Source organism: Condylostylus longicornis, unplaced genomic scaffold (assembly GCF_029603195.1).
Source record: "Condylostylus longicornis isolate FDR11 unplaced genomic scaffold, ASM2960319v2 ptg000055l, whole genome shotgun sequence".
Lineage (NCBI taxonomy): Eukaryota > Metazoa > Arthropoda > Insecta > Diptera > Dolichopodidae > Condylostylus > Condylostylus longicornis.
The window spans coordinates 2298269-2322185 of record NW_026578024.1 but is presented as its reverse complement, the minus strand read 5'-3'; the positions used below and the strand labels follow the sequence as shown (position 1 = coordinate 2322185).

Genomic DNA, 23917 nt, shown 5'->3' with positions numbered 1-23917 from the left:
CTCGAAGCGGGTAACATAAAATCATGCTTCGGGTCACTCCGTGACCCGCGGGTCATAGTTTGCCGGGTGCTGATTTAGAAGCTTATACCGTTATTACATATTAAGTTAATTTAAGAAATGACCTCCTTTTCATTTGGACGACATAAAATCCGTATATTGTGCTATAAATAAGTATTTAATGTCCTCCTTTTCTTTTTCAATATGTTTTGAATTAAAAAATATTTGGCATTAAATTTTAACTATATAAAACGATAATAAAATTAATTGACTTTTTAATTATATTTAATCAGTTTTTGAAAACAGAATCCAAAATTTGTCAAATGTTTTTTTTTTGGTATGTTGATTTTCCAACTTATTTCTTCCAAGTTAACAAGACACTGCCTTATTTTTGGAAAATATTATGAACGCTCTGAATAATTAAGAATTTTTTGTTTTAACTCTGTAATAACGAATGAATGATTCTAGGAATTTCATACTAAATGCCACTCAAATTTATTTACCATCCATTGTTAAATTGTTGACTCTTTATACACATAGTTTGCGTCAGTAGGACTGTAATTTTAGTTTTCTCTAAGATATAAATGAATAATTTATAAAATTATATTGCAGCTGTTATGCCATCCCAATAACTTCAAAACAATAATCGGTTTTGCAAAATTTCATTACCAGAGCTTTAATAGTTTCTATAATGTAACAATTATTACTAAAATATATTATATCAATATGTTATAGTGATAACTTCTACCTATCCAAGTAGTTTCCTACTAACAGGACTAAAATACTAATAGAATACTGTGTTTCATTTTTCGAATTCATTTGCAAGAATATGAAGTATTCAAATTAATTTAACAAACGGAGAGTATACAGAGGAGTGAAACATAATCGACGTGGTGAAACATCACATTCCTGAAGCTTAATAGACGTTCAGTTTAAAAATTTTACTTGACCATTCTTTTACTATATTAATTGGATAAGAAATTTTTTTTTTTTCCTTCTTCACTCCTATAAGGAGTATAGGGCTAGTGCATGATGATATCTATCAGGCCCTAGTTTCTATAGTCATAGAGAGTTAGCTAGGTAGGTGACTAGCCTACCGTAAAATAGGTGACTAGCCTACCGTAAAAGGATAAGAAATTAATGAGCACTAATCGAAAATTATAGATATTAAATAATTTTGCCCCTAAATATATGCAATTATATTTGTTTTATATTAGTTCTTATTTCATTATTCAGAATGATTTCCTCTAAAACCATAACAAACATTGGTTTCCAATATTTTAACATATAAATTTATTTATTTATTACTATTCTTAATTTTTCGAGTTTCAACCAATTTTTAACAAATTCTTACATAAAATCAATTTAGATTTTTTTAAAAAATCAAATTATTTATTCCAAAAAACTAATTCCTTTTTTGGTATTTTTTAATTATAAACCGAAGAGTGTTAACAACTTCTATACTTTTGTATTTAACAAAAATAAAATTTAATAACAATTAAAATATTAATGCCACACATTTTCAAATTTATTTCTTCAACAAATTCTCATACATCCTTCTACATACATTATGTACAGTAGCACCATAACTATATAATTTTCTGCTTACGCTTTATTTTTTTTCTAAAACTTCTAAAAAATTCACTTTAATTCTAAATTTATTGTATTAAATTTATGATTTTTAATGGTCTACTCTTGTTTATGGATTAAAAACCTCAAAAACCTTAAAATCCTCAAAATGTTTTTTTAAAATAGCCAAAAAAAAAGAAAAAAACCAAAAAAATAAATAACTTTATATGTGTTATTAAAAGTCGAAATCCTTATCTAAGGAAAAACACATTTTACTTAAAATACGATAAACATATTAAGACTAAAAATAAGTTGATTAAATATTCTATATAACGTTCTTAAAGTTTCTTTCTTATATAAGGATCAAAACTCATACGAGCAATTTGAGAGAAAAATTTTCATTTACATATTTTTTTTTTCATTTCATATCCTTAAAGTAAATTTTTCTTATGTACTCGTATGTATGTAGGTTTAAACTATAACTATACAAATATTATAAAAATCAAGGAATATAATATTATGACTACAAAAAGAACAGGTAGAGAACAAAAGATACATGTAATAAGGTAAGGAAATGTTAAGAAAATTAAGAGAAATTTTAATATGCTGACATTTTTACCATCTCAATCCTTTAATTAAGCATACCATAGGCATTTACACATATATGCTCATAAAATTAGCCTACAATTCCTTATCCTTTTTAGGTAATATTTATGTTAGGAAAAGCCTTTTTGTGTTTTTATATTTTTGTTCCATTTTTTTTTGTTTCTTGCTTATTTCTCACCTTTTTCTTCATAAATAAATGAATACATAAGTTTTTCTAATTTCCTTATCTTTTATCTTTCATTAAGGAGTTAAGCTTTAAAAATTATAGAACTTGCGACTGAATTTTTATCCGATTTTATAATACCTTCAATTTTTAACATAACATATTTTCATAAATATTTATTGTAAAATTAGAAAAAAGGTCAAAATTTTTAGATCGTCAACTTAGGATAATCAACTTTAAGAATTCATGCGTGGTAAGTAATATTTTAATTTCCTGTTTCGCTAAGTAGATAATGCTGCTGTAAAGCAGTTATCTTATCCGGAGGAAATTTAAAATCTGCCAACCCTCTGTTCTTTTGAATCCCAAAACATCATTCGGTAAGAAATTTTTTTAAAGAATGGGCCATAAAGTTAGAATTATAGAATGTAGTCTTAAAATCACTTTAGTTTTTTCTGAATTTCACATCCCAAAAGAAACTTATTTATGTTCAATGTGAATTTAATCATTTTTTTTTTTAAATCTTTTCACATATTTCAACTTTATGTCATAATTTTTGATCTAGGTATCTAAGTAAACAAGAAACATGAATTTTTGAAACGAACATAAAAAACAAATAGTTTTCTAAATTTTTGTTCATAATTTACGTTTTGCTTGAATACTGCAAAGAATAATCACCCACAATTTGGAAACAAGGCATTGCTCTGAAAAGAGCAGGTATTGTATACCTTTTCACTTTTTCACATAAAAAACAAATAGTTTTCTAAATTTTTGTTCATAATTTACGTTTTGCTTGAATACTGCAAAGAATAATCACCCACAATTTGGAAACAAGGCATTGCTCTGAAAAGAGCAGGTATTGTATACCTTTTCACTTTATCATAAATGAAAATTAAAATTTATCATAACTTTCCGGATTGGTTTAAGTTATTTGTAGAATGAAATAAATGATGAAATTTTACAAGATTTTTCTTTCAGGAAAAACTTTTGTGAGATTTCTGACTTTCATTTATTTTATTTATTTTTTTCTTTAAGGACATTAAAATATTTTTTCTTTTTATTTTACTATACTAACACGTATAATATGACATTAAACATAAGAAACAATTAGTTTATCCTCAAGGGTGAAACAAATTTCTGTTTACGACAAAGTAAAATACAAAATTACTTTGAATATTCTTGTGTTACCATCGTTTTTCAAAATTATTAAATTATAGAAATAATAACGTTCAGAAGTGAAAAAGAATTGGTTGATCATATTAACGCGGATTTGGAAGTGTTTAGAAACTGGTTGATAAGACATTATCTCTTATTAAATATAAAAAAAACGAAGGTCCTATTATTTGAAAATAAGAGGTTTACACATCAGAATTTTTACTTTAATGGTCAGGTTCTCGAAACGGTAAAGGAATTTAATTACCTAGGATTAATAATTGACAGTAAACTGAAGTGGGCTTGGCATGTCTTCATACTAGGGCGAATGAGAAAATATCTTAACAGTAGTAGTTTATATGTAATTTATAATTCTTTTATACTATCCAACATAAATTATCTTAATCCAATTTGGAGCAGGACTCCTCTGGTGAATCTAAATAGAATAGATGTTATACACAAAAAATTCATTAAACTTATACATTATTTTTCATCCAGGCATGCGACTTCTATGTTGTATGGTGGGCGGTACATAAGTTTTTCAAATATATGTGCTTATGAGTTGTATTAAACGGCTTTAAAATTATTAATGGCTATATTAAACATAATTTTATCCTAAGCAGAAATATAGATATTCATCACCACAACACTAGGAACAAGTCGAACTTTTACTTAAGCCTTTTAAAAAAAACCATCAAAACAATAATTGTTTATATAATTGTTTAAGAATCTATAATCAATTGCCAAGGGAATTAAAGGATATAGTAAACATAGGGATTTTTAAGAAAGAAATTAAAAAATACATTTTATACAGAAACTAATATGTTGAAACTTTGTTTATTAAATTTGTTTATTAATTTTGTACAATAATTTTTAACTTTGTTAATATTTATAATTTAAAAATTTAAAGCTGGATCTTTACGATAACTTAGAAAATTCAACAAAAAAAAAAGAAAAAACACAAAACAACAAAATTTAAAAAATTTATTAGAAATTTATTTAAAATCTTAAATAAGGGAAGAAGAAAAATGAAAACCCAAATTTTTTTTTTATTTATAGAAAAATAATAAGCCAAACAGCTGCTTGTGCAACTCGGGCTTTCAAAATGCAATATTTTCTTTTTTTTATATTACAACAAATACATTTGTTTTTTTTCTGAAATTATTTTTGAATATATTATTAAAATATCTATTTGCAGTTAAAATAGAATTTCACAAAACTATTCAAAACTATTCAAACCAACAAAGCACATTCAATATGTATATATATGTAACTGAATTACAATCATTCATCTTGTATACACAACAAATTTTAACAGTCTGGTAACCTCAACACACATTTAGAAATATATTCGTAAAGAAATGTAGTTGAATTATGCAGAACATGTTAAAATTTTGGATTAATTTTATCACAATATTTTGATAGTTAATTAAAAATAATGTGTAATGAAAAAAAATCTTCAAAGATGTTGACATTTTATTGAGAAAATATAAAAAAACAAAACGGTATAAAATATTGACAGAAATTGATTACTTAATAAAAAGGACTTTATCTGCAGATTTTAATTGAATCCGATAATAATTTCTGATCTGATACCCAATTTTTTTTAACACTCAATTCAATTAAAATGGTAAAAATTAATTAAGCTAAGAGAATTGAAATGAGAAATATCGGTTAATGGAAATCCTCTTCAGGATTCCAATAAATAGTAGGCCCTTCAACTATTATATAATAATATTGGTTGTATACTTGTGAATATAATAGCATAAAAACTTGTTTTCTAAAAGGCTCTTGGATTTCTTTGGATATCCTTATGTATTAATCAGAAATTTCAAATTGCTGCAAATTGATCATTAAATTACGTAATGATAAGTCATTAAATTTTCCCAAATGAATGTTAGACAGATTGTAGCTTTATTCTAAAATAGAAAGCCCAATGAAACAATGTGTAATATAAATCATAAGGACTATTTTCTAAAATTTAGACATAAACAAGTTAAAACAAGTTTATATATTGGAAAAGTTCCATATTAATTTTTCAATCAATGACATATTTAAACGGAAACTACATGTAAAATGGTTTAACATTTTTAATTTTAATTTACTTCAAAATTTTGCAAAATCGGTTTGTATTTCTCAGTTTGGTTCCATAAAAAGTAAAAATTTTAAATAAATTAATTGCCCTTTTTAATGTTCATATCAGCATTACTTTTATCATAGAAAAATAAAAATTTCTTGCCTGTTAGGTCACTATATATATTTTTCGGTAATATCTAAAGGATCTATAATAAATCTTTCCCAGCTTTACAAAAATGGACTTACAAATGAGTGGTAGTTCTAAACATATAATAAAATTTTAAGAGAGTACGTTTACCCTCAGCTATAATACAACTGCCGTAATGTAAATTTGATCTCCATGAAAACTTTTCTCTGGATTTGAATTCCACACAACAGTTTGTCATTATTTTTTGCCTTTTCCTGAACGGAGTTTAACCTCAGAAATATTAAAATATATTAAGATTTATAAATTCTTTTGGCAGATGAATAAAAAAATCCTACTCCTGTTATCAATTTTCTCCAAAGGTTCATCGATTCATTGAATCTACACAGTATTTTCACATCTTGCATCAGTACGTTAAGTCTTACATAAGTTATGTCTAAATAGGAAATTTCTTTAAAACAAACCCGTTTCTTTTTAAATAAAAAAAAAACATTATTGGCTTCGCATACACTTTTCTTATAACTACGTGTATACATGCAAGAATGCCTATAGAATCAGATTTTATAAATGCGGAAATTAAGTTTTATACCTTAAAGGATTAATTTTTTTATATAAAAAAAATCCTTTTGTTAAAATTTCACATATCGCAATTAATATTCATTATTGAGATTCTTTCATTCACTTTAAATATATTTAAAAAAAAAGTCTATATGCAAATAATACAATAAGGATTAATGTCTCTCTCACTTCATTTTATTAGCTCTACATTTTCATCATTAAGCGGTTTAACGTTGTGACTCAATTGTGTTAGTTTATGTGTCAGATAAAAACCCACAGGATGTTTTTAAATTAAACGATTAATTTCTTCTGTTTTTTGTTTAATTTCGAGGATAATAATTACTCATTTTGTTTTCAGTAAGAGAAAATAATAAAATTATTCAAATGGAAAAGATTGAAAAGGATTAAAATCACCTTTTTATTGCTTTTGACATCAATTTTAGGTATTTTTGTATTTTTGGTATTTTTATTTAATAAGCATTTCTTTTAAATTGTAAAATAAAAAAAGTGATGACCAGACGATACTGGTTTATCACTAATAAAGTTTAATTAAGTTTCGCTTAATAATTCCTAAAGATTTCAGTTCAATTTTTATTTAAACGCAAGCGTGCAGACTTTTTGTTTTTGAAGAACTTTAAGTTCTTTTTTGCTCCGGTTAAAATTGAGTCTTGAGTTATGCAACTCTTAAATAGGCCTCCATCCAGCAATTGATACGGGTGCAACTTAAGTGTACGTGCAATTAAGTGACATTATTGATTGTCACTTTTTATCAGCGTCCCAACCTATAGTCTTATGATTTTAAAAATAAGTACATATTCCTGCTCTTCATGAAATGCAAAACAAATTAAAATTATTTTTGAGATTTTGGCAAGAAAGTTTGACGTCGAATATCAAGTTTTTATTTGAATCTGTCTTGTTTTTCTGCAATTCTTTAATCCGATATAAAAGTGATAAAAAAGTTCAACTAAGCTGATTACTGAACATCCAATAAAAAGACCAGCTATACCACCGAATGAAACTAAAATGACAAAAGAGAAAAATTTTGTAACTGGATAGCAAAATCTTTTGAAAAATTGCTGTCTTAAATAAAATTGTAAAACGCTTTTGAACAAGTCATAAGCAACCCAAACGACTAAGCTAAAAGAAGCGGTTTGCTTAGTTATCCAAATGTGCAGAACAGGACAATTAATATCACGGTAAAATATTAATTACAAGCTCTTATTGTAGTTTTTTTTGGACATACATCCAAATAGAAGTTGACATTCTTCTTATTATAATACTCTCTTATATTAGAATATAATATTTTGCAAATTTTTACCCAGTAGATTACTCCAATCAAATGGCATCGTCATCAAATACATTATCATAATTTTTTCTCCAAAGAATATTTCTGCGTTAATAAAATTTTTATCAATTTCAGAACTAAAAGAAAAAACTCTATAATAAGAAGTCTAATTTAAATTGTGCATAAGTTTGAAATATTTACAAGTAGTATTGTCGTTTCCCATGATAATCAGTTTTTGTGCAAGTAAATGCACAACGGCAATACATAAATGCTGTATCCGGAACATCAGCTTGAAAACCTTTCAAGGCAAACTGCTTAAAAATACCTACAATCACACATATAAGAGATCTTATATAATAAGACACCATTTCAAAACACTTCAAACAAAAATTACTATCATTTTCTCCTAGACATTTAAAATCGGATGCTCGACACGGGCGTTTAGTTTTGTTACCTATATGTAATAAAATATTACAACATAAAAAAGTAGTAAAATTAAGAAATTTACCAGCTGGAAATGACATATCCGGAATGCACCCACATTTTTCTTGTGCATATCGCAATTTGCATTGAAACAAACAATTTCCGAAACTGTATTGTTGACCTGGTAAATATTCGTAAATGTTGTCTTCTTTTTCATCCTATGCAAGTACGAAACAAATAAATTACTGTATATACTCTGATTGTTGATTTGAATCGCCTACCTCAAATAAACATCCTCTCTGATCTAAGTGTAATTTTGATATTTTTTTGTCGGCTACATAAATTTCGGGTTGTAATACTACAACTGTTTCTGTACGTGCTATTGCAGTACTGGAGAATGAAACTCCTTGACCAGTAGGCCATATTGTTGACTTATGACATATTATCTAATGAGAATTCAAAATTAATAATTCAAACTATACAAAATTAAAATTTTTAACCTGTAATCCGTTTGCCTGAGTATTCCCTGGTCTTTTTTTATCTGGATGTAAATTTACTTGTACTCTTAAACCACTGCCGGGGCCTCCGCCCGGTGATCTTCTTGGGTAGCTTATATCATTCTGGTATCAGAAAAAATATTTATTCATATTTAAAAAAAATTTAACTTCTTTATCATTTTTCTCACAAATTTTGCTCTACCGTTTGTCGTTATTTCGGAATTAAATGTAAAACAATGCCCGTAAACTGTTTTTTGCAAATCAAATTCATCACAACAATTGAATTCTTTATTTCTCCAAAGACAGCTATTCGTTGAAAACATCTCTTCGCATCTAAACATCAAAAACTCTAGTACTTCATTTAAATTAATTTGGTCTAGCTCAGTTAAAGATTCATTTTCAAATTTAGTTGAAAAATTTGCAAAAAACCCAAAGCGATAATTTTCAAACATTGCCATAAAATTCTCAAATAGATTTTCAGTATTCTGCGAACGATTTTGCGGTAAAAATTTTGCTTTTGCCTCTTCAATTCGGTTCCAATTTATACGATTGGTATTGCATAGTGTAATAGCGGGAAAGCGAATTCTATAAACTGGAAATTGTACATCTTCAAGAACAGTTTCAATTAAATTATTTGAAAACATTTTAAAAAATGTTACACACGCACTACCGGTATAGGTAATTGAAATAATAAAGATGACCAGCCATATAAATCTGTAAGTGAAGTTAGAAGAAAAGGAATTATTCTGTCTTATAAAATAGATTGTTGTTTTATAAGCACTCAAATAGTAATAAAAATTTGTAAATCTTCAATAATGATCAATCAATCAGCAATTTTGAAATTGAATTAACAAAACTTGAAATAAATTAAAGATAAAGATTCAAAAATGTTATTACCTTTCAAGAGGATATGAGTTCCGGTTTACCAAATTATGAGTTTCTGCTATGGTCGATCTTTCGCAATATATTTCCCAAAGTGGTTTTGTACCATTCAATTTTGCTTCGGTTTTACTTTTTTGTGAAAAATTATCATTATATCTTTTTAAATAATTAAAATCTGTTGAGTAAATCATTTCTAATTCTGCAAGATTTTGAAATTCAACTTTGAGAGTCCGATTGAAATTTTAATGTAATTTAATGTAATTTAAATGTAATTTAATTCAATGTAGACCAACACATCAACTAAAAGCAACTATAAAAGGCTAATACAATAAATTTAACACTTGGTAACCTTCATATAATATGAATTACAAATTGAATCAAATATTTCGCAAATAAGTTTTTAAATTCAGATAATAGTAATTAACCCTATTGAAGGTTGTTAAACACACAAGACAATATATGAAATGTCATAAAATATAAATGCACAGGGCTAATAGCAATAAAATATTTATTATACTGTTTATCATAACACTTATTAAGTACATGTGTATTTATTTAGAATTAGAAATCAATGATAATATTTTATTATAACGTGGTAACGATTGTGGTATTTAGTTACGGGTGAATAGAATCGTACACAAGAATAATAAAAATCATATCGCAAACGTTTTTAATTGTCCTGTGAGTGACACAATACTGATCTTATAAGAAGATAACCGCAGGCATGTGAAAAAATAGTGGGAAAAATAAAAACTACATTGTTAAGCGATCGATTTATATCACAATATTATGTTAAATAAATTGGAAAATATTGTTAAGATTGAAACGTAACAAAGAAAATAGAAAAAAATTGTTATAAATGAAATTTTCTATTGATTTACAATTTTTTTTGTATTGAATACGACAACAACTAAATGCGCAAAATGTGGTTGTTGCAATAAGGAGGACAAGGAATTCATCGAAAAAAAAAAATTAAATATGGCCAGCACAACCGACCGCAATGGTCTAATGTTTCAAACAAAGAAAGCTATTAACCTTCGAACTGTACCCCAAAACGAAAATTTGGTTCTTGGTAGAGGTTCACTCTTAAATTCGATTTTTCTAAACACGAGCGTACAGACCGTTCAACGTGCAAGGCGACAGATTAACGAATCGGCAGACTGACATATCAGTAAAAACCGTTTGTAAATACACTTCCCCACCACGGAGAAGTGCGTTTCTGTTTAAAACTCAAATGAATTTGACGCCATTAAATATCAAAAATACCAACCATCAATTCATCAGAATTTAAGATATTATAAAAAATTGTTAAAAAAAAAGTAAAAGTAAAAGCAAAAGTAAGTTAGTAAAGGTAAAAGTATCGAGTAGAAACAATAAAATCAAAACATTTTTTTTATTGGAAAACGACTAAAAGTTTTATTGGAAGTCAGCACTTCATATTGCAGATATTATTTTTTTTTGTACGGAACAAATGATTATACACATTTTACTCTTCCTATTCTATGGTGCTATTGTTATCGCACATAGCTACATATCAGCAAATAGGGAATAATAATCATGTTCGTTCGTTGTACATTGCCTATGAAATATTTGCCCTCTATATCGAATCCATTTATTTGCAACTGAAATTAAAATCTAAAATGTTTAAATTTCTTTATCGCGAATTTCAAAATTTTACTCCATTTCGAGCCGAAAATTACTGGACACGCAGCATGTCTTGATTTGTAATCAAAACTCCCACTAGGTAACATATTGAACCAAAACGCGGCAGTTCCTTTCACAGGTCTAACTGCTGTATTTAGATGCGGATAAACAGTAGCTCCTCCAAGCTCAACATCTGATAACTTCAATGTAAATAAAGCTTAAAATATAATTGACTCAAACTTAAAATAAAACCCTTACATAAAATAAAAGTGTAGCTATTCTATTGCCCCACTCTGGGTTTGAATAAGTTGTATTCTAAACAAAAAGACTATTAGAAAAGTATATTATAATTAAGATAATATTTACATCATTTGGATCACCCATATAATCAGGATGCACATCATAATGGCCGCCTATTCCATAATTCATTACTTGAAGTGCCTCAGCTGTTTTCATTGACATATCTGTCATATCTTCGATTCTTTGATTAATAGTCTTCACAACTGGATGCATTGTCTCAGTCAACCAACTGTATTTGCCAGTTCTTTGCTCAGAATGCACTGGTCTAGATTTTTCAATACTCCAAATTGTAGCACGCGATAATAAATCTGTACTTAAAGACTGTATTATTTCTATTTCACTATCATACACAACATCATGAAAAACTGCTATAGGGGGATCTATGTATTGAATTTCAACTTTAATTGGAGCCAGCTTCAGGAATGGATGTCCATGAGACTTATAGGTACAATACAGCTTTCGCAAAAGCTTTGAAGGTTTTTCCACTTCTCCACGACATGCTTTTCTATAATATTGTGTTTCTTTCACAAAATTCTATTCAAAAGAAAATAAAATTCTATTTTCAATATTTTTGTAAATCATAATGGAATATAACTGACTTATTCATAATGTCAATAAATAAATCTTTCTATATTTCAATTACGGAAATTATTTATACATATGTGACAAATAATTTACTCACAATCTTATTAGTGTTATATTTGATTGAATCCAAAACTGTTTTATATTGAATTAAAAGTTTATAAAGTTCTGGATTTTCTGGGTCTTCAGCAATTGCTTCTTTTATTAATAAAACCGCTTTTTCGGTATGTGGTATATCACCTAAAAAATTGTTTTTCTTACTTACAATATGCAATTGTATTGTCAAAACACATGATACCATATATATATGTTGAATACGCCACATAACTTAGAATTCTGGAAACATGAACTGGTTTTCTCAATGGAAATTCTTCCTTTATGGTTTTATTATACAAATCATATGCCAAATTGAACCATTCCTCAGCTTCTACATAACCATGGATACGAAATAGGTGGTATCCAATAAAAAAACAGTCAGATGAATCTAGTTTTTTTCTTTCAATTGTTGAATAAAAAGAAAAAACAAAATTCAAGCAGTTTAAAAGAAAAATTAAATTACGTAAATTGAGAACATTTCAAAATGAAATCAAGATCTCTGAAAGCTTTTCAGATTCCAACAGAGACTGTTTTGATATTTCACAAGCCGACTTCTTCGGTAAAAAAAAACCAATTAAAAGCACTTGAAATTTACACTATTTTCAGTTGAACAACGGCATGATATTACCGTATGTATGTATGTATGTATGTACATGCAAATTAAAGCATGTTTAATTTCGTTTTTGTATTCAATTCAGTTTCCCGTGAATTTTTAGTTCAGCACTTAAAATTAAACATTATATTTTGTGAATTTATGTGAGTCGACTACTGAGAAGGTGAACGAATCCTTGTTGTAATTAAAGACTCGAATTACACTTTCGTTTTTTTAAAAATCATTTCAATAATTTTGTGTTTGATTCAAAAATATGAAAATTTTTATTTTCAATTTAAGAACTTACGCAATTGGCATGTCAGGAAAATTCAAAAACTCTCCTGTGGCTATTTGTTTAGCTGTAAAATTGTAGACATCTTGTATTCGATTAATAGCTCTAGCTACACCTTCCATATCAACTTCATTTGGAAATCTATATGTGTCACTAAATTTTGATATGTTTCTTGCAAAATCTGCAATAATTGTTATTTTCCTTATTTACCGTCAATAAAATAAAATATTAATTTTGATTAACCTGCATAATTCGATCTTGATATATTATTTAGTCTATATTGTAATTGTAGTTTCTTGTTTAAGGTCAAATTATCTTTAAGATTCGAACTTCCATTTATTTTCCATTCATGTAACTTACTTAAATTTACAAATACATCAGATCCAATGCCCTCAGAATAAAATTTTTGCTTAAACTTACCTTCTTAAAGAATTCAGAATTCTCTGAGAGTGTTGAAGAAATATTTGTAAATTTTCAAAATAAAGTGTTTCCGTCTGAAATGCTTCCTCTAAAGCTGTTACAGATGAATGTGCATCATCAATTGGTTCGTTAGCTAAGCCAAGTTGAATGAAAATTGTAATTAAAATTACTTTAAAAATTAATAATCCCATAATATTTTGAGAAGCAATGCTTCCTAAGGTGTTTCTTATAAAATAATTTAAAAATTTTTTAAATACACTTAGATACGTTGTCTAATAAATGTAGACACGTAATATTAATCTAGTTCTAACAACTGTTCAAACATGAATAAACAATCCGGTAATAAACCATATTTCATTACGACAAAAATATTGTTTTTGCTACTTCCTTAACACATTTGGTAAGATATTTGTGATGACTGTAACCGAATTAAAAACATATGATTTATGTTTCACAAATAAAAATTTGAGTTCAGCATTTTTGCTTCCTTATATTTTATTTCGGCGTTGCTTCTATTCCTTTTTCCTTTGTTTAAAATCGCTTTTATAAAATGGCATATTTGAACTTTGTTCAGTATTTCAGAATATTTATGTTTGAATAGTTTTGTTTAAAAGTTGAAGCAAAGAGCAGATGAGCATTTCATGAGAATGTTGAGTTTATTCAAAATCTTATAAAACGAGGTGGTTAATAGTGTTATAATTTAATGTTCAATACCTTTGGTTAACAAAAGAAGAAAAAAAAGAAAAATGAAAGTACAACAAATTAAAATTAAAAAAAAATTTATTCATCAATTATTTGTGTATAAAATTAACCTTCAGCAAATAAGGAGTAATGATCATGTTCGTTCATTGTACATTGCCTATGAAATATTTGGCCTCTATAGCGAATCCATTTATTTGCAACTGAAATTAAAATCTAAAATATTTAAATTCCTTTGTTTGGAATTTTAAAATTTTACTCCATTTCGAGCCGAAAATCACTGGACAAGCAGCGTGTCTTGATTTGTAATCAAAATTTCCACTAGGTAACATATTGAACCAAAACGCAGCAGTTCCCTTTATTGGCCGAACAGCAGTATTCAGATGTGGATAAACCGTAGCTCCCCCAAGTTCAACATCTGATAACTTCAATGTTAATAAAGCTTCGAATAAAATTGACACAAATTTAAAATATGACACTTACATAAAATAAAAGTGTAGCTATTCTATTTCCCCAATAATATAGTGAGTATGGCTTTGTTGTATTCTGAAAACTAATTTTAATTAAAACAAATGTTATAATTGAAATGAATTTTTACATCAGTTGGTTCTCCCAAATAATCAGGGTGAACATCATAATGACCCCCTATTCCGTAATTCATTACTTGCATAACTTCAGCAGTTTTCATCGTCATATCTGTCATATCTTCGATTCTTTGATTAATAGTCTTTACAACTGGATGCATTGTCTCAGTCAACCAACCATATTTTCCTGTTCTTTGATCAGAGAGTATTGCTTTCGACTCTTCTGAATTCCAAATTGTAGCACGCGACAACAAATCAGTGCTTAAAGACTTTATTATCTCTATTTCACTGTCATACACAACATCATGAAAAACTGCTAAAGGAGGATCTATGTATTGAATTTCGACTTTAATTGGAGCAAGCTTCAGGAATGGATGTCCATGAGATTTATAAGTGCAATACAATTTTCTAAGAAGTTCTGGAGGTTTAATTGCATCCCCACGGCATGCAGTTCTATAATATTCATTCTCTTTTTCAATATTCTATAAACAAATCTTGCTTTAAAATAGTGAAATATGTTTCAGTTTAATGGTTAAATAAACACGTCTCATTGAAAGTGTCAATGTATTCCAATCAAATAAGAAAATATTTTAATTTTAAAAGATAGCTTTACTTACGATTCTACTTGTGTTGTACTTAATTGCATTCAAAACTTTTTCATATTGACTCAAAAGTTTTTTAACTTCCTGGTTCTCTGGATCTTCACTGACCGCTTCCTTCATTATCAAAACGGAAATTTCCGTATGCGGTAAATCAGCTTAAAAACTTTTTTTTATTATTCAATTGCATTGTAAAAATTTGCATTACCATATCGAAAGGTCGTATGCGCCATAAAACTCAAAATTCTCGAAATATGAACCAGTTTTTTCAATTGAAATTTTCGTTCTTCAATTTTAGTTCTGTCATACAAATCATAGGCCAACTTAAACCATTCTTCGGATTGAAAATATTCTTTAATGGTAAACAAGTGAAATCCAATATAAAAGCAATCAGTAGAATCTAATTTTTTCCTGAAATTTGATAAACGAATTTAATAATAAGAGCTATAACTTTGACTAAATTTTATAAGCATAGTGAATTTTCTGCTCTACTTGGCTTGAAATCTGACTATCGTAATAAAAATAATTTTCGAAATATCATTAAAAAATTTGACAATAGATCGAACGGTTTGCTTTAGTCGTATACGAATTAAACATATTGAACTGATCGAATTTTATAAAATATATGTAGCTTATGTGGTCTTGCACTTTTGTTCATCTTGGCGGACTGACAGAAGTATACACATAGCTCAATAGACCCGGTATTGAACATTCATTAAAAATATCAAGGACTTGAATACATACGTCTGCATTCATTTGCTTTATTTTAAGTATTGATTACGGAAATGGCAAACTTCTTATATCCCACGGATATAAAAACATAAACTAAAAAGATGTCATTCAAAAAGAATTTGCAAATCTTATATTAGAACTTACACATTGGATGCGTTTGGAAAATCCAAAAACTCTCCTGTTGCTATTTCTTTAGCTGTAAAATTGTAGATATCTTGTAATCGACCAATAGCTCTGGCTACGCCTTCCATATCAACCTCAATTGGAAATCTGTAGTCTTCGCTAAATTGTGAGATGTTTTTTGCAAAATCTGTCATTGAAATTTTGATTAATGAATAAAATAAAAAATTAAATTAAAAAAGAATGCAATAATATCGTAAATTTGGATTTACCTGTATAATTCGATCTTGATATATTATTTAGCCTATATTGCAATTGTAATTTCTTGTTTAAGGTCAAATTATCTCTAAGATTCGAACTTCCATTTGTTTTCCATTCATGTAATTTACTTAAATTTACACATTATATTTGTACCCAATGTTCTTGGAATAAAAATAACTCTGACTTACCTTTTTAAGGCATTCAAAATTCTTTGAGAATAATTGAGAAATATTTGAAAATTTTCCAAATAAAGCATTTCCGTTTGAAATATTTCTTCTAAAGCAGTTACAGATGAGTGTGCATCATCAACTGACTTGCTACTTAAACCGAATTTAGCAAACCAAACAAAGCAAATTGTTAGTAAAATAACTTTATAAATTAATAATCCCATGTTGCTTTTCAAATCAATGCTTTCAAAGATGTAGAATAAAATAATTTCAAAATTTTTACAAATATTCTGAGATACGTTCACTTATAAATGTAGACACGTAATGTTAATTAACCTCTAACAATTGTTCAAACAGCTAAAAAGTATGCGGTAATAAACTCTTTTGTTGTTGTTATTGTGATAAAAATTTTGTTTTCACTATTTCTAGAACAAGTTGAATAAGACATATGCGTGTATGTGCCATATCTATAAAAGAATTTATTTGAAAACATATGATTTATATTTGGGCCATTAAAATCTTCATATTTATTCTCTTATTCATTTCCCAGTTTGTTTTATTCTGCTCTCTTTAATATTGGGAACGATTTTGTTTTAATAAAAATAAAGAACAAAAGCACGACCATATTCACGAATTCGTTAAATTTTATACAACACCTGGACAGCAATTAATATCTTATTATACTTGAGATATCTGATATAAAATCTGTCTAAAAGCTTTTATATTTAATTTTATAAGTGTTGATTGAATACTAAAATGGTAAAATTTGTTAGTATACTTGAACGATATTAGAAAATTAGCAAAGAGTTTCACTAGTCTCAACAAGTCTATAAAGCTTTCGATAATTTTTTGATGAATGGATTTAGGTAATCTATGCAAAAAATTTAATGAAATAGGGTTTTTTCTTTTATATCAAAAAATTTGGAAGAAAAATGTCTAAAATAGCATCATCCTAAGAAGTAATTTAGTATAATTTTAAATCAATTAGCTTATTTATTCTAAAAATATTTTTTCGATAGATTTTATTATTTTTTATTGTCACATTTTATCGTTTTAACACTTAACAACATTAAAATTTGTTACTTTTTCTAGCCCATTGATTTTCATTGTAAGAATTAAAATTTTCCTCACTCCTACTCTTTCTCCAGTACAAAATTAAGCCAATTGTGAAATGGTAAAAAATTTCAACCATTGTTATAAGTGAACAACCTAGAAATAAACCAACTATACCACCAAAAGATACTAGTAAATCTAACCAATTCATAACTAGTTCCGTTTTATAATATGGCATCGTTTCGCTAGCATATGACACATCAAATGTAACAATGTTATTGTAAGTTTCACTAAAATATCAATTAGCATAATTAAAAATTTGTTACGTTCTGCACAATAAGCATATAAAATTACTCACTCAAACAAATTATCATATTCCATATCGAAAGTTAATCTTAGAGAGTAACAGTACCTTAAACAAGAGCAAGTCATACCCATTCCGCTGTTATTGACAAATTTATCTTCTTCCATATTTTTCGTAAATTTAAAAATATCTGAAATTTAAAATCGCATTTCTTCATTTACTTACACATATCAATTTTCAGTTTAGGAAATAAAAATTAACTTACGAGCATTTTCATATAAACAGCGAAAATTTGACGCTTTGCATGGGGGATAGTCCTTGCCTAAAATTAAATGTATTAAAATTTAAAAGCAAAATTAATTTTCTTACCTATAGGATGAAAGACTTCGATTGTACAGTTGCAAAATATTCCAGTATGCTTTCTTTGACACTCAGCAAAGCAATCTTCAAAACTGTATCTCATTAATTTACCAGGAAGTGTTTTATCTTCTTGCCCTTCTTCATCCTTAAAATGTAGTAAAAACAAGAAAATATTCAGAAAAAAACTTAAATTCTTACCATAAAAAGACACTGTCGAACTTCAGGATTGATTTTTCTTGTCTCATTCATTGCATGAAATAAAATTGGCTGTAAGCTTAAAAATGCTTCAGTTTGTAACGGTATAAAAGGACTTGCAGAGCCTGCCCATTGATCAGGATCCTGGATAATCAACTAAAAGTTAATGGGAAATTTCTAGTTATTGAGTATTTATAAATCCTAATCAATTTTTCTAACTTGGTATCCATTACGGTCTGTATTACCGGGTCTTTTGTATGTTACATTGAAATAAACTGAACCTTTTAATCCACCAAAAGGTCCTGCTGATGACGATTTATATGGATATTTTCCCACTCCAATTTCTTTCTTCAAGAAAATCCAACAAAATATTTTAATTTTAACTATTGAAAAATAAATAATAAATCAAATTTACAAGTAATTTCATTCCGGGCTCATTCAAAACAGAATTGAAAGCGAAACAATAGCCAGCCGGACCATTTTGTTTACCAAAAATTTCACAACAATTACGATAGGAATTTCTCCACCAACACCACTGTCCATTAAAAATTTCTTCACATTCTAATGATAAAAATTTTACAACTTCATTTATATTAATGTCATCTAATATTTGTAATGGATCATTTTTTAAATCTTGAAGTTTTTTAAAATCACCAAATTTTAAAGATTCAAATTTGGAAAAAAATTTCTCAAATAAGTTTTCCATTTCAATAGATCGATTTGTTGGTAAAAAACGTTTTTTCGCTTCATCAATTCTTAGCCAATTTAAACGATTACTGCTACATAAAACGACAGCTGGATATTGAATTGCATAGACAGGAAATGATGAACTATAAAAATAAAAAAGCTTTCTGTAGTTGTTAGAACTTTTGCTAAGGATGTGCTCAAGTCAATTTCATAGGTGAATGTAAAAAAGTAATTGAATTTTACATACTAAAAGAGAAAATTGATTTGGAAAGTAAAAAAACGTTATTTTGCTAACTTGTAAAGTAAACCGTTATGCGCTTGCTTTTTCAGTATTAAAATAAGATTGTGGCCAAAGTCGAACCTTTGTGTTAAAACCAAATATTCATTTTTTTTCTAAATTTCTTAAATTTCCGATGAATTTTGAAATTTTTCACGAATTATTAATCTTGATATATCTAAGCAACTTACAGAGTCTTACAACCAATTAATGAGTAGCATACGCAAATTGAATGGAGCTAATATTTATGTAAAGAGAAAAACTCTTTCTTTACTCAATTCTCCTCTAACCGAGCTGTTAAAAAAATTTTTCTATCAAAACCTGTTAGAAGCTCATAGCATCAAATTCAACTTTACAACAACTTTAAACGGATTTCAAAGTTTTAAAAAAATTTTTTTGAAAGTGTAAAAAAACCGATTGCTTTCTTCATCTGTTTTTAAGAATGAAAATTGAAAAACTTTTTCACAAGTTTCCCTTGAATAGTCTTGCTATCATTTAAATAATTTTTCAGTGAAATTAAATTTCTATTCTTCTCTCACGGTGAATAATTTAAAAGAATCTTTTATATCCTACATACACTGACACACTGAACCTTTAACAAAAAAAAAATTGAAGAACCTTTAGAAAGAATATTGTTTGAATGAACTTTGGACTTGAAGGTCAGCAATTATTTGGGATAATGAAGAAAAAAAAAATTAAAAGGCAAAACTGTCACTTTCTTTCGTATCTATAAATTTTCTTCTCTCTGCTTAAAACATATTTTCTGTTATTTTCTCCCTTACCCAGAATTTTTAACTTTATCATGTTTTGTTTCATTTCTTTAATAGTTGCATTGCAATGATAATGGAAAATCATTGTGAAAATAAAAATTTTTCGCAAACTTTTTCATACAAACATGTTATGAGAAATAAAATGTTAAATGAAAAATAAAAGAATTTCTAAGTATTTTAAAAGTAAAAAGAAAATTTCAAATCTTATTTAATAAATTTTAAGAGACTTTAAAAATTTAAAAACACGTAAATTACATTACAATTACATATTTAATATTTTGTGATTTAAAAGAAAACTCTGAACAAAAGACAATTTTGGGCAATTTAACAAAAGCGGCCAATTAGGGAAAATATTAAACTTTCTATGAATTCTATATGTCCAGATTAAATAATAAATGAGATTTTTTTCAGATTTTTCCATTTTAAGCGAAAATTTCATCTTATATTCTAAAATTTAAACGTCAGCAATAATGTAATTTATATTTTACTACTACCACTCTTTTAAAAGTAATTGATTACTTTACTACATTATTCTAATTTGTTTATATGTAAGTATTCGTATATAAATATGTTCAAATTATTCACCCCATCTAACAACGCACTAGACTCTTTATTCAACAATATTCACTTTATATACCCCTTTATTTAAAAATAATTTCAATGGTTTTTAATAAGTTATTTATGCATAGTATGTGCATTAATGCACTTATTTATATGCACTAATATAAAAGTAATTAATTTTTTAAAGTAAATTTATTATCCGAACTAAACTAATTCAATATAAATTGACTGAAGCAGTAAGTATGTGTGTTTAACCTTATTATGTCAATCAATTAAATATAATTGGATTAAAAATTTTCATAAATAATTTTCTATCCAAAAATAAATTTTACCAACTTTTGATTTTAATTATAATTGGAAAGTGTCATGATTTTAAGTGACTCTAATAATACAAAAGCAACCATAGTGGTTAGTACATGGTGTTCTGTAGGTCTACTTTTATAATATAATCACACATATGAAATAAAGCAATATAAGAATGATCGCTACCGAATCTATTACATTAACTGTAACTTAATTATAATTTTGAACTAAAATCTGAGTGAGTGCCTAATTCCACTATTGTTGATCCAATTAACAATAACAATTAAGAAACTCACCTTAAAAGAACTGTTTTTAACATGCTCTTCTGATATGTTGCTGACAACATAAAACATATATGAACCGAGCCATAGATTGCTAAAATTAAAATAATTGTCCAAAATAACCTAAAAAAAAATTCAATTTAAATATTTTTGTTATAAAATTTAAAATATTTAAAATCTTTATTAACTTTTCAAATTTATGAATGTTATCTTCGGCCAAATAACTGATACCATGTATTGCGGAACGTTGACAAAACACTTTTAAATACTGAATCCAATAATTCCATGGGTTATCATTATTTTTTGTTCCACCAAGCTGTTGTTGTTGTTGAGTTTGAGGATTAACTTTTTTTATTGAAATTTTAGTGCTCTTTTGATGAGTTGTAAAAGTTTGTACCATTATTTTTCACTGTTAAAACTCTTTTAAACCTTTCACAGCTCGTTAATGTTTCTAAATAGATCTTATATTTTTTTTATTAATTCAATGTTTAACGATTAATTTTATTTGCATATACTATATTAATATACAAGAGCTCTAAATTACATAAAATAAATTTACAAAATTTTATCGTTCGTTATTAAGTTGAACATAATAACTGATTAAAAGATAAATTATGAGTTAATTTAATGCAAAAATTTTAACGTAAATATAAAAGCAGTAGCTAGTAATTTAAAAATCGTTTACCCTTATAATATAAACATAATTTTTGTTAAGTAAATCTATTTAATTGGTGTCAGAGCTCTTATTATATAATTTCCTTTTCTTGCTAAATAAATCTTTTCCCTATGGTATTTTATTTCTTATTATAAATAACACCTTAAAGAATTTATTGATAGCGGTTATAAGTGGATGTTAATTATAATTTGAAGTAAAATTAAGCCATTAATTTGGTTTCTACTTAGACTGAGAAATCGCAACGGAATATAGAGTATAGGCCAATAAAATTATAACACAACTGTCTCAAAACCATCAAGTTCAATTTAAATTAACATTCCTCTACAAAAATGTTTTGTAAAACTGGTTAGTATAGGTGGTTTTGTAGGAACTGGTTAGTTATTATAGCTGTGAGCACAAGTAAACTATGTTTCAAATAATTTCAAAGCTTTGTGAAAACTAAGAAAAAAAATGCAGGTTTTTCTTTTTTTCAAAAATTGTTTTTTAGCTTACCCTTTTGAATTTGATCACTCAGGTTCGTTAATTTCACGTTTAAATGGAACCTTGTTAACATAAAAATAGAGAAATTTCAGTTTCTATAAAATTTAATTTAAGCGAACTGGAAGCCTTACCGTAAGAGTTGAAAATTCAACATTCAGAGAAGTAAATAAAGAAAAAACGGATAAAGTAAAATTTAAGATGTTTTTTTTTCAACTTTCTTAAAATATGCTCAATCACAACAAATTGGGGAAAAAATCTAAATTCAGACAACTACCATATCAAAAATACATAAAACGGTAATTCAATTGTTTATTAACAGTTTAATTGTCAAAAACACCTGGTAACAATATCATTTTTACAACCAAACGTATTTAATTTCTAAAGAGTTCAAAGTGAACAATGTTGTTAAAAATTTAATGATTCGATTGCTATCAGAAACATTAAACTTAAATAACTTGTAAGAAATTTGAATTAAAAAATGTCATGCGATTAAAATGCCAGTAAATTAACGTCTTATCTAGGTTTATATATATATATAAGTTCTACACCTATACATACATAAATGTATTTGCAAGTGACAATGGAAACAAATAAATAGAACAAGGATAAATAGTATTGAAATTGCTCATACAAGTGGTAACGTTAAACATACTATTACAAAAACAAATTCAAGTAAAATTTTAGAAACAACATTAACCTGTGCTTACTTCTTCAATGGCAAACTGATTCAAGCTGCGAAATGTGCATTTAAATATGCAAGAATGATACGAGTATAACGTGAAAGTGGTAAAAAAAGATTGACATCTAGTTTGACATAAAGGATAGCTCGTTACCACTTGCTTCGATCTTGATGACAGCGTTATAGGGTTTTCTTAAGATCCTACCTTCCAGTAATTTTAAATAATGTTTAACTGTAACTGCTTAAACTATAGTAGTTTCCAACCTAAAAACCTGTTAGTCAACTCTAAACTCTACTTTTTTTAATCAACCGGTGATTTATCATATTTTACCTTAATGTTTAGATTACGCAACAGTCTTATATAAGAATAATGTATTTAGCAAAGGCTTGACTATCCAAAAAATATACGATGTGTGTCCCTGTTTTCTTTTTAGATACCTTGTACTTTCCACATTAAAAGAGATTATATAATGATACAAAATTTCGCATATTGAGTTTTCGGCGGGAAAGCACTTTTTCATGCTGGGGAGATGTAAATAAACTATTTTTCGCCTGCTTGTAATGTTGCGTGCTTGTAATCGGTCTGTGGGTGTACTCGTGTTGAAATTTTAACCGAAATTTTTTTGTGGATATTAAAATTTCGACTGAGCCGCTTTTAAGGTAAATTTATAGCTCAGTTTAAATTAGCTATGTAACGGATTGATCAAATTTAGACATGTCCGGTTGAGAACCTTTATCACGAACCGGGTTTACATTTTTGATAATAGTTAAGGTAATATACAAGAGCATAACTTGAAATTTTATCCATTAACTTCATCTGACAATAAAACAAATCAACTAATTTTTCGAGAAA

General features: G+C 27.1%; 3 protein-coding genes across 3 annotated transcripts; all 3 read right to left on the bottom strand.

The window, feature by feature from the left end:
• Positions 1 to 7745: 7745 nt before the first annotated feature.
• LOC129611937 (pickpocket protein 19-like) lies at positions 7746 to 9112 on the bottom strand. Its single transcript, XM_055525361.1, has 5 exons — positions 8657 to 9112; positions 8472 to 8591; positions 8253 to 8417; positions 8057 to 8189; positions 7746 to 8002 (listed from the first exon to the last, which is right to left on the bottom strand). The coding sequence occupies exons 1-5, from the start codon at positions 9110 to 9112 to the stop codon at positions 7746 to 7748; spliced, it is 1131 nt and encodes a 376-aa protein (XP_055381336.1).
• Positions 9113 to 10877: 1765 nt separating this feature from the next.
• Positions 10878 to 16662, bottom strand: LOC129611935 (uncharacterized). The gene is made up of 19 exons (XM_055525360.1): positions 16460 to 16662; positions 16283 to 16398; positions 16035 to 16200; positions 15367 to 15569; positions 15177 to 15316; positions 14574 to 15041; positions 14459 to 14521; positions 14235 to 14400; positions 14089 to 14178; positions 13277 to 13490; positions 13100 to 13215; positions 12872 to 13037; positions 12175 to 12371; positions 11977 to 12116; positions 11894 to 11922; positions 11361 to 11799; positions 11253 to 11309; positions 11029 to 11194; positions 10878 to 10972 (listed from the first exon to the last, which is right to left on the bottom strand). Exons 1-19 carry the CDS (start codon positions 16660 to 16662, stop codon positions 10878 to 10880), a joined length of 3234 nt encoding a protein of 1077 aa, XP_055381335.1.
• An 845-nt stretch (positions 16663 to 17507) lies between these two features.
• LOC129611934 (pickpocket protein 19-like) lies at positions 17508 to 21629 on the bottom strand. Its single transcript, XM_055525359.1, has 9 exons — positions 21418 to 21629; positions 19003 to 19180; positions 18861 to 18911; positions 18570 to 18698; positions 18354 to 18506; positions 18165 to 18300; positions 18061 to 18117; positions 17850 to 17985; positions 17508 to 17781 (listed from the first exon to the last, which is right to left on the bottom strand). Exons 1-9 carry the CDS (start codon positions 21627 to 21629, stop codon positions 17508 to 17510), a joined length of 1326 nt encoding a protein of 441 aa, XP_055381334.1.
• Positions 21630 to 23917: the final 2288 nt, after the last annotated feature.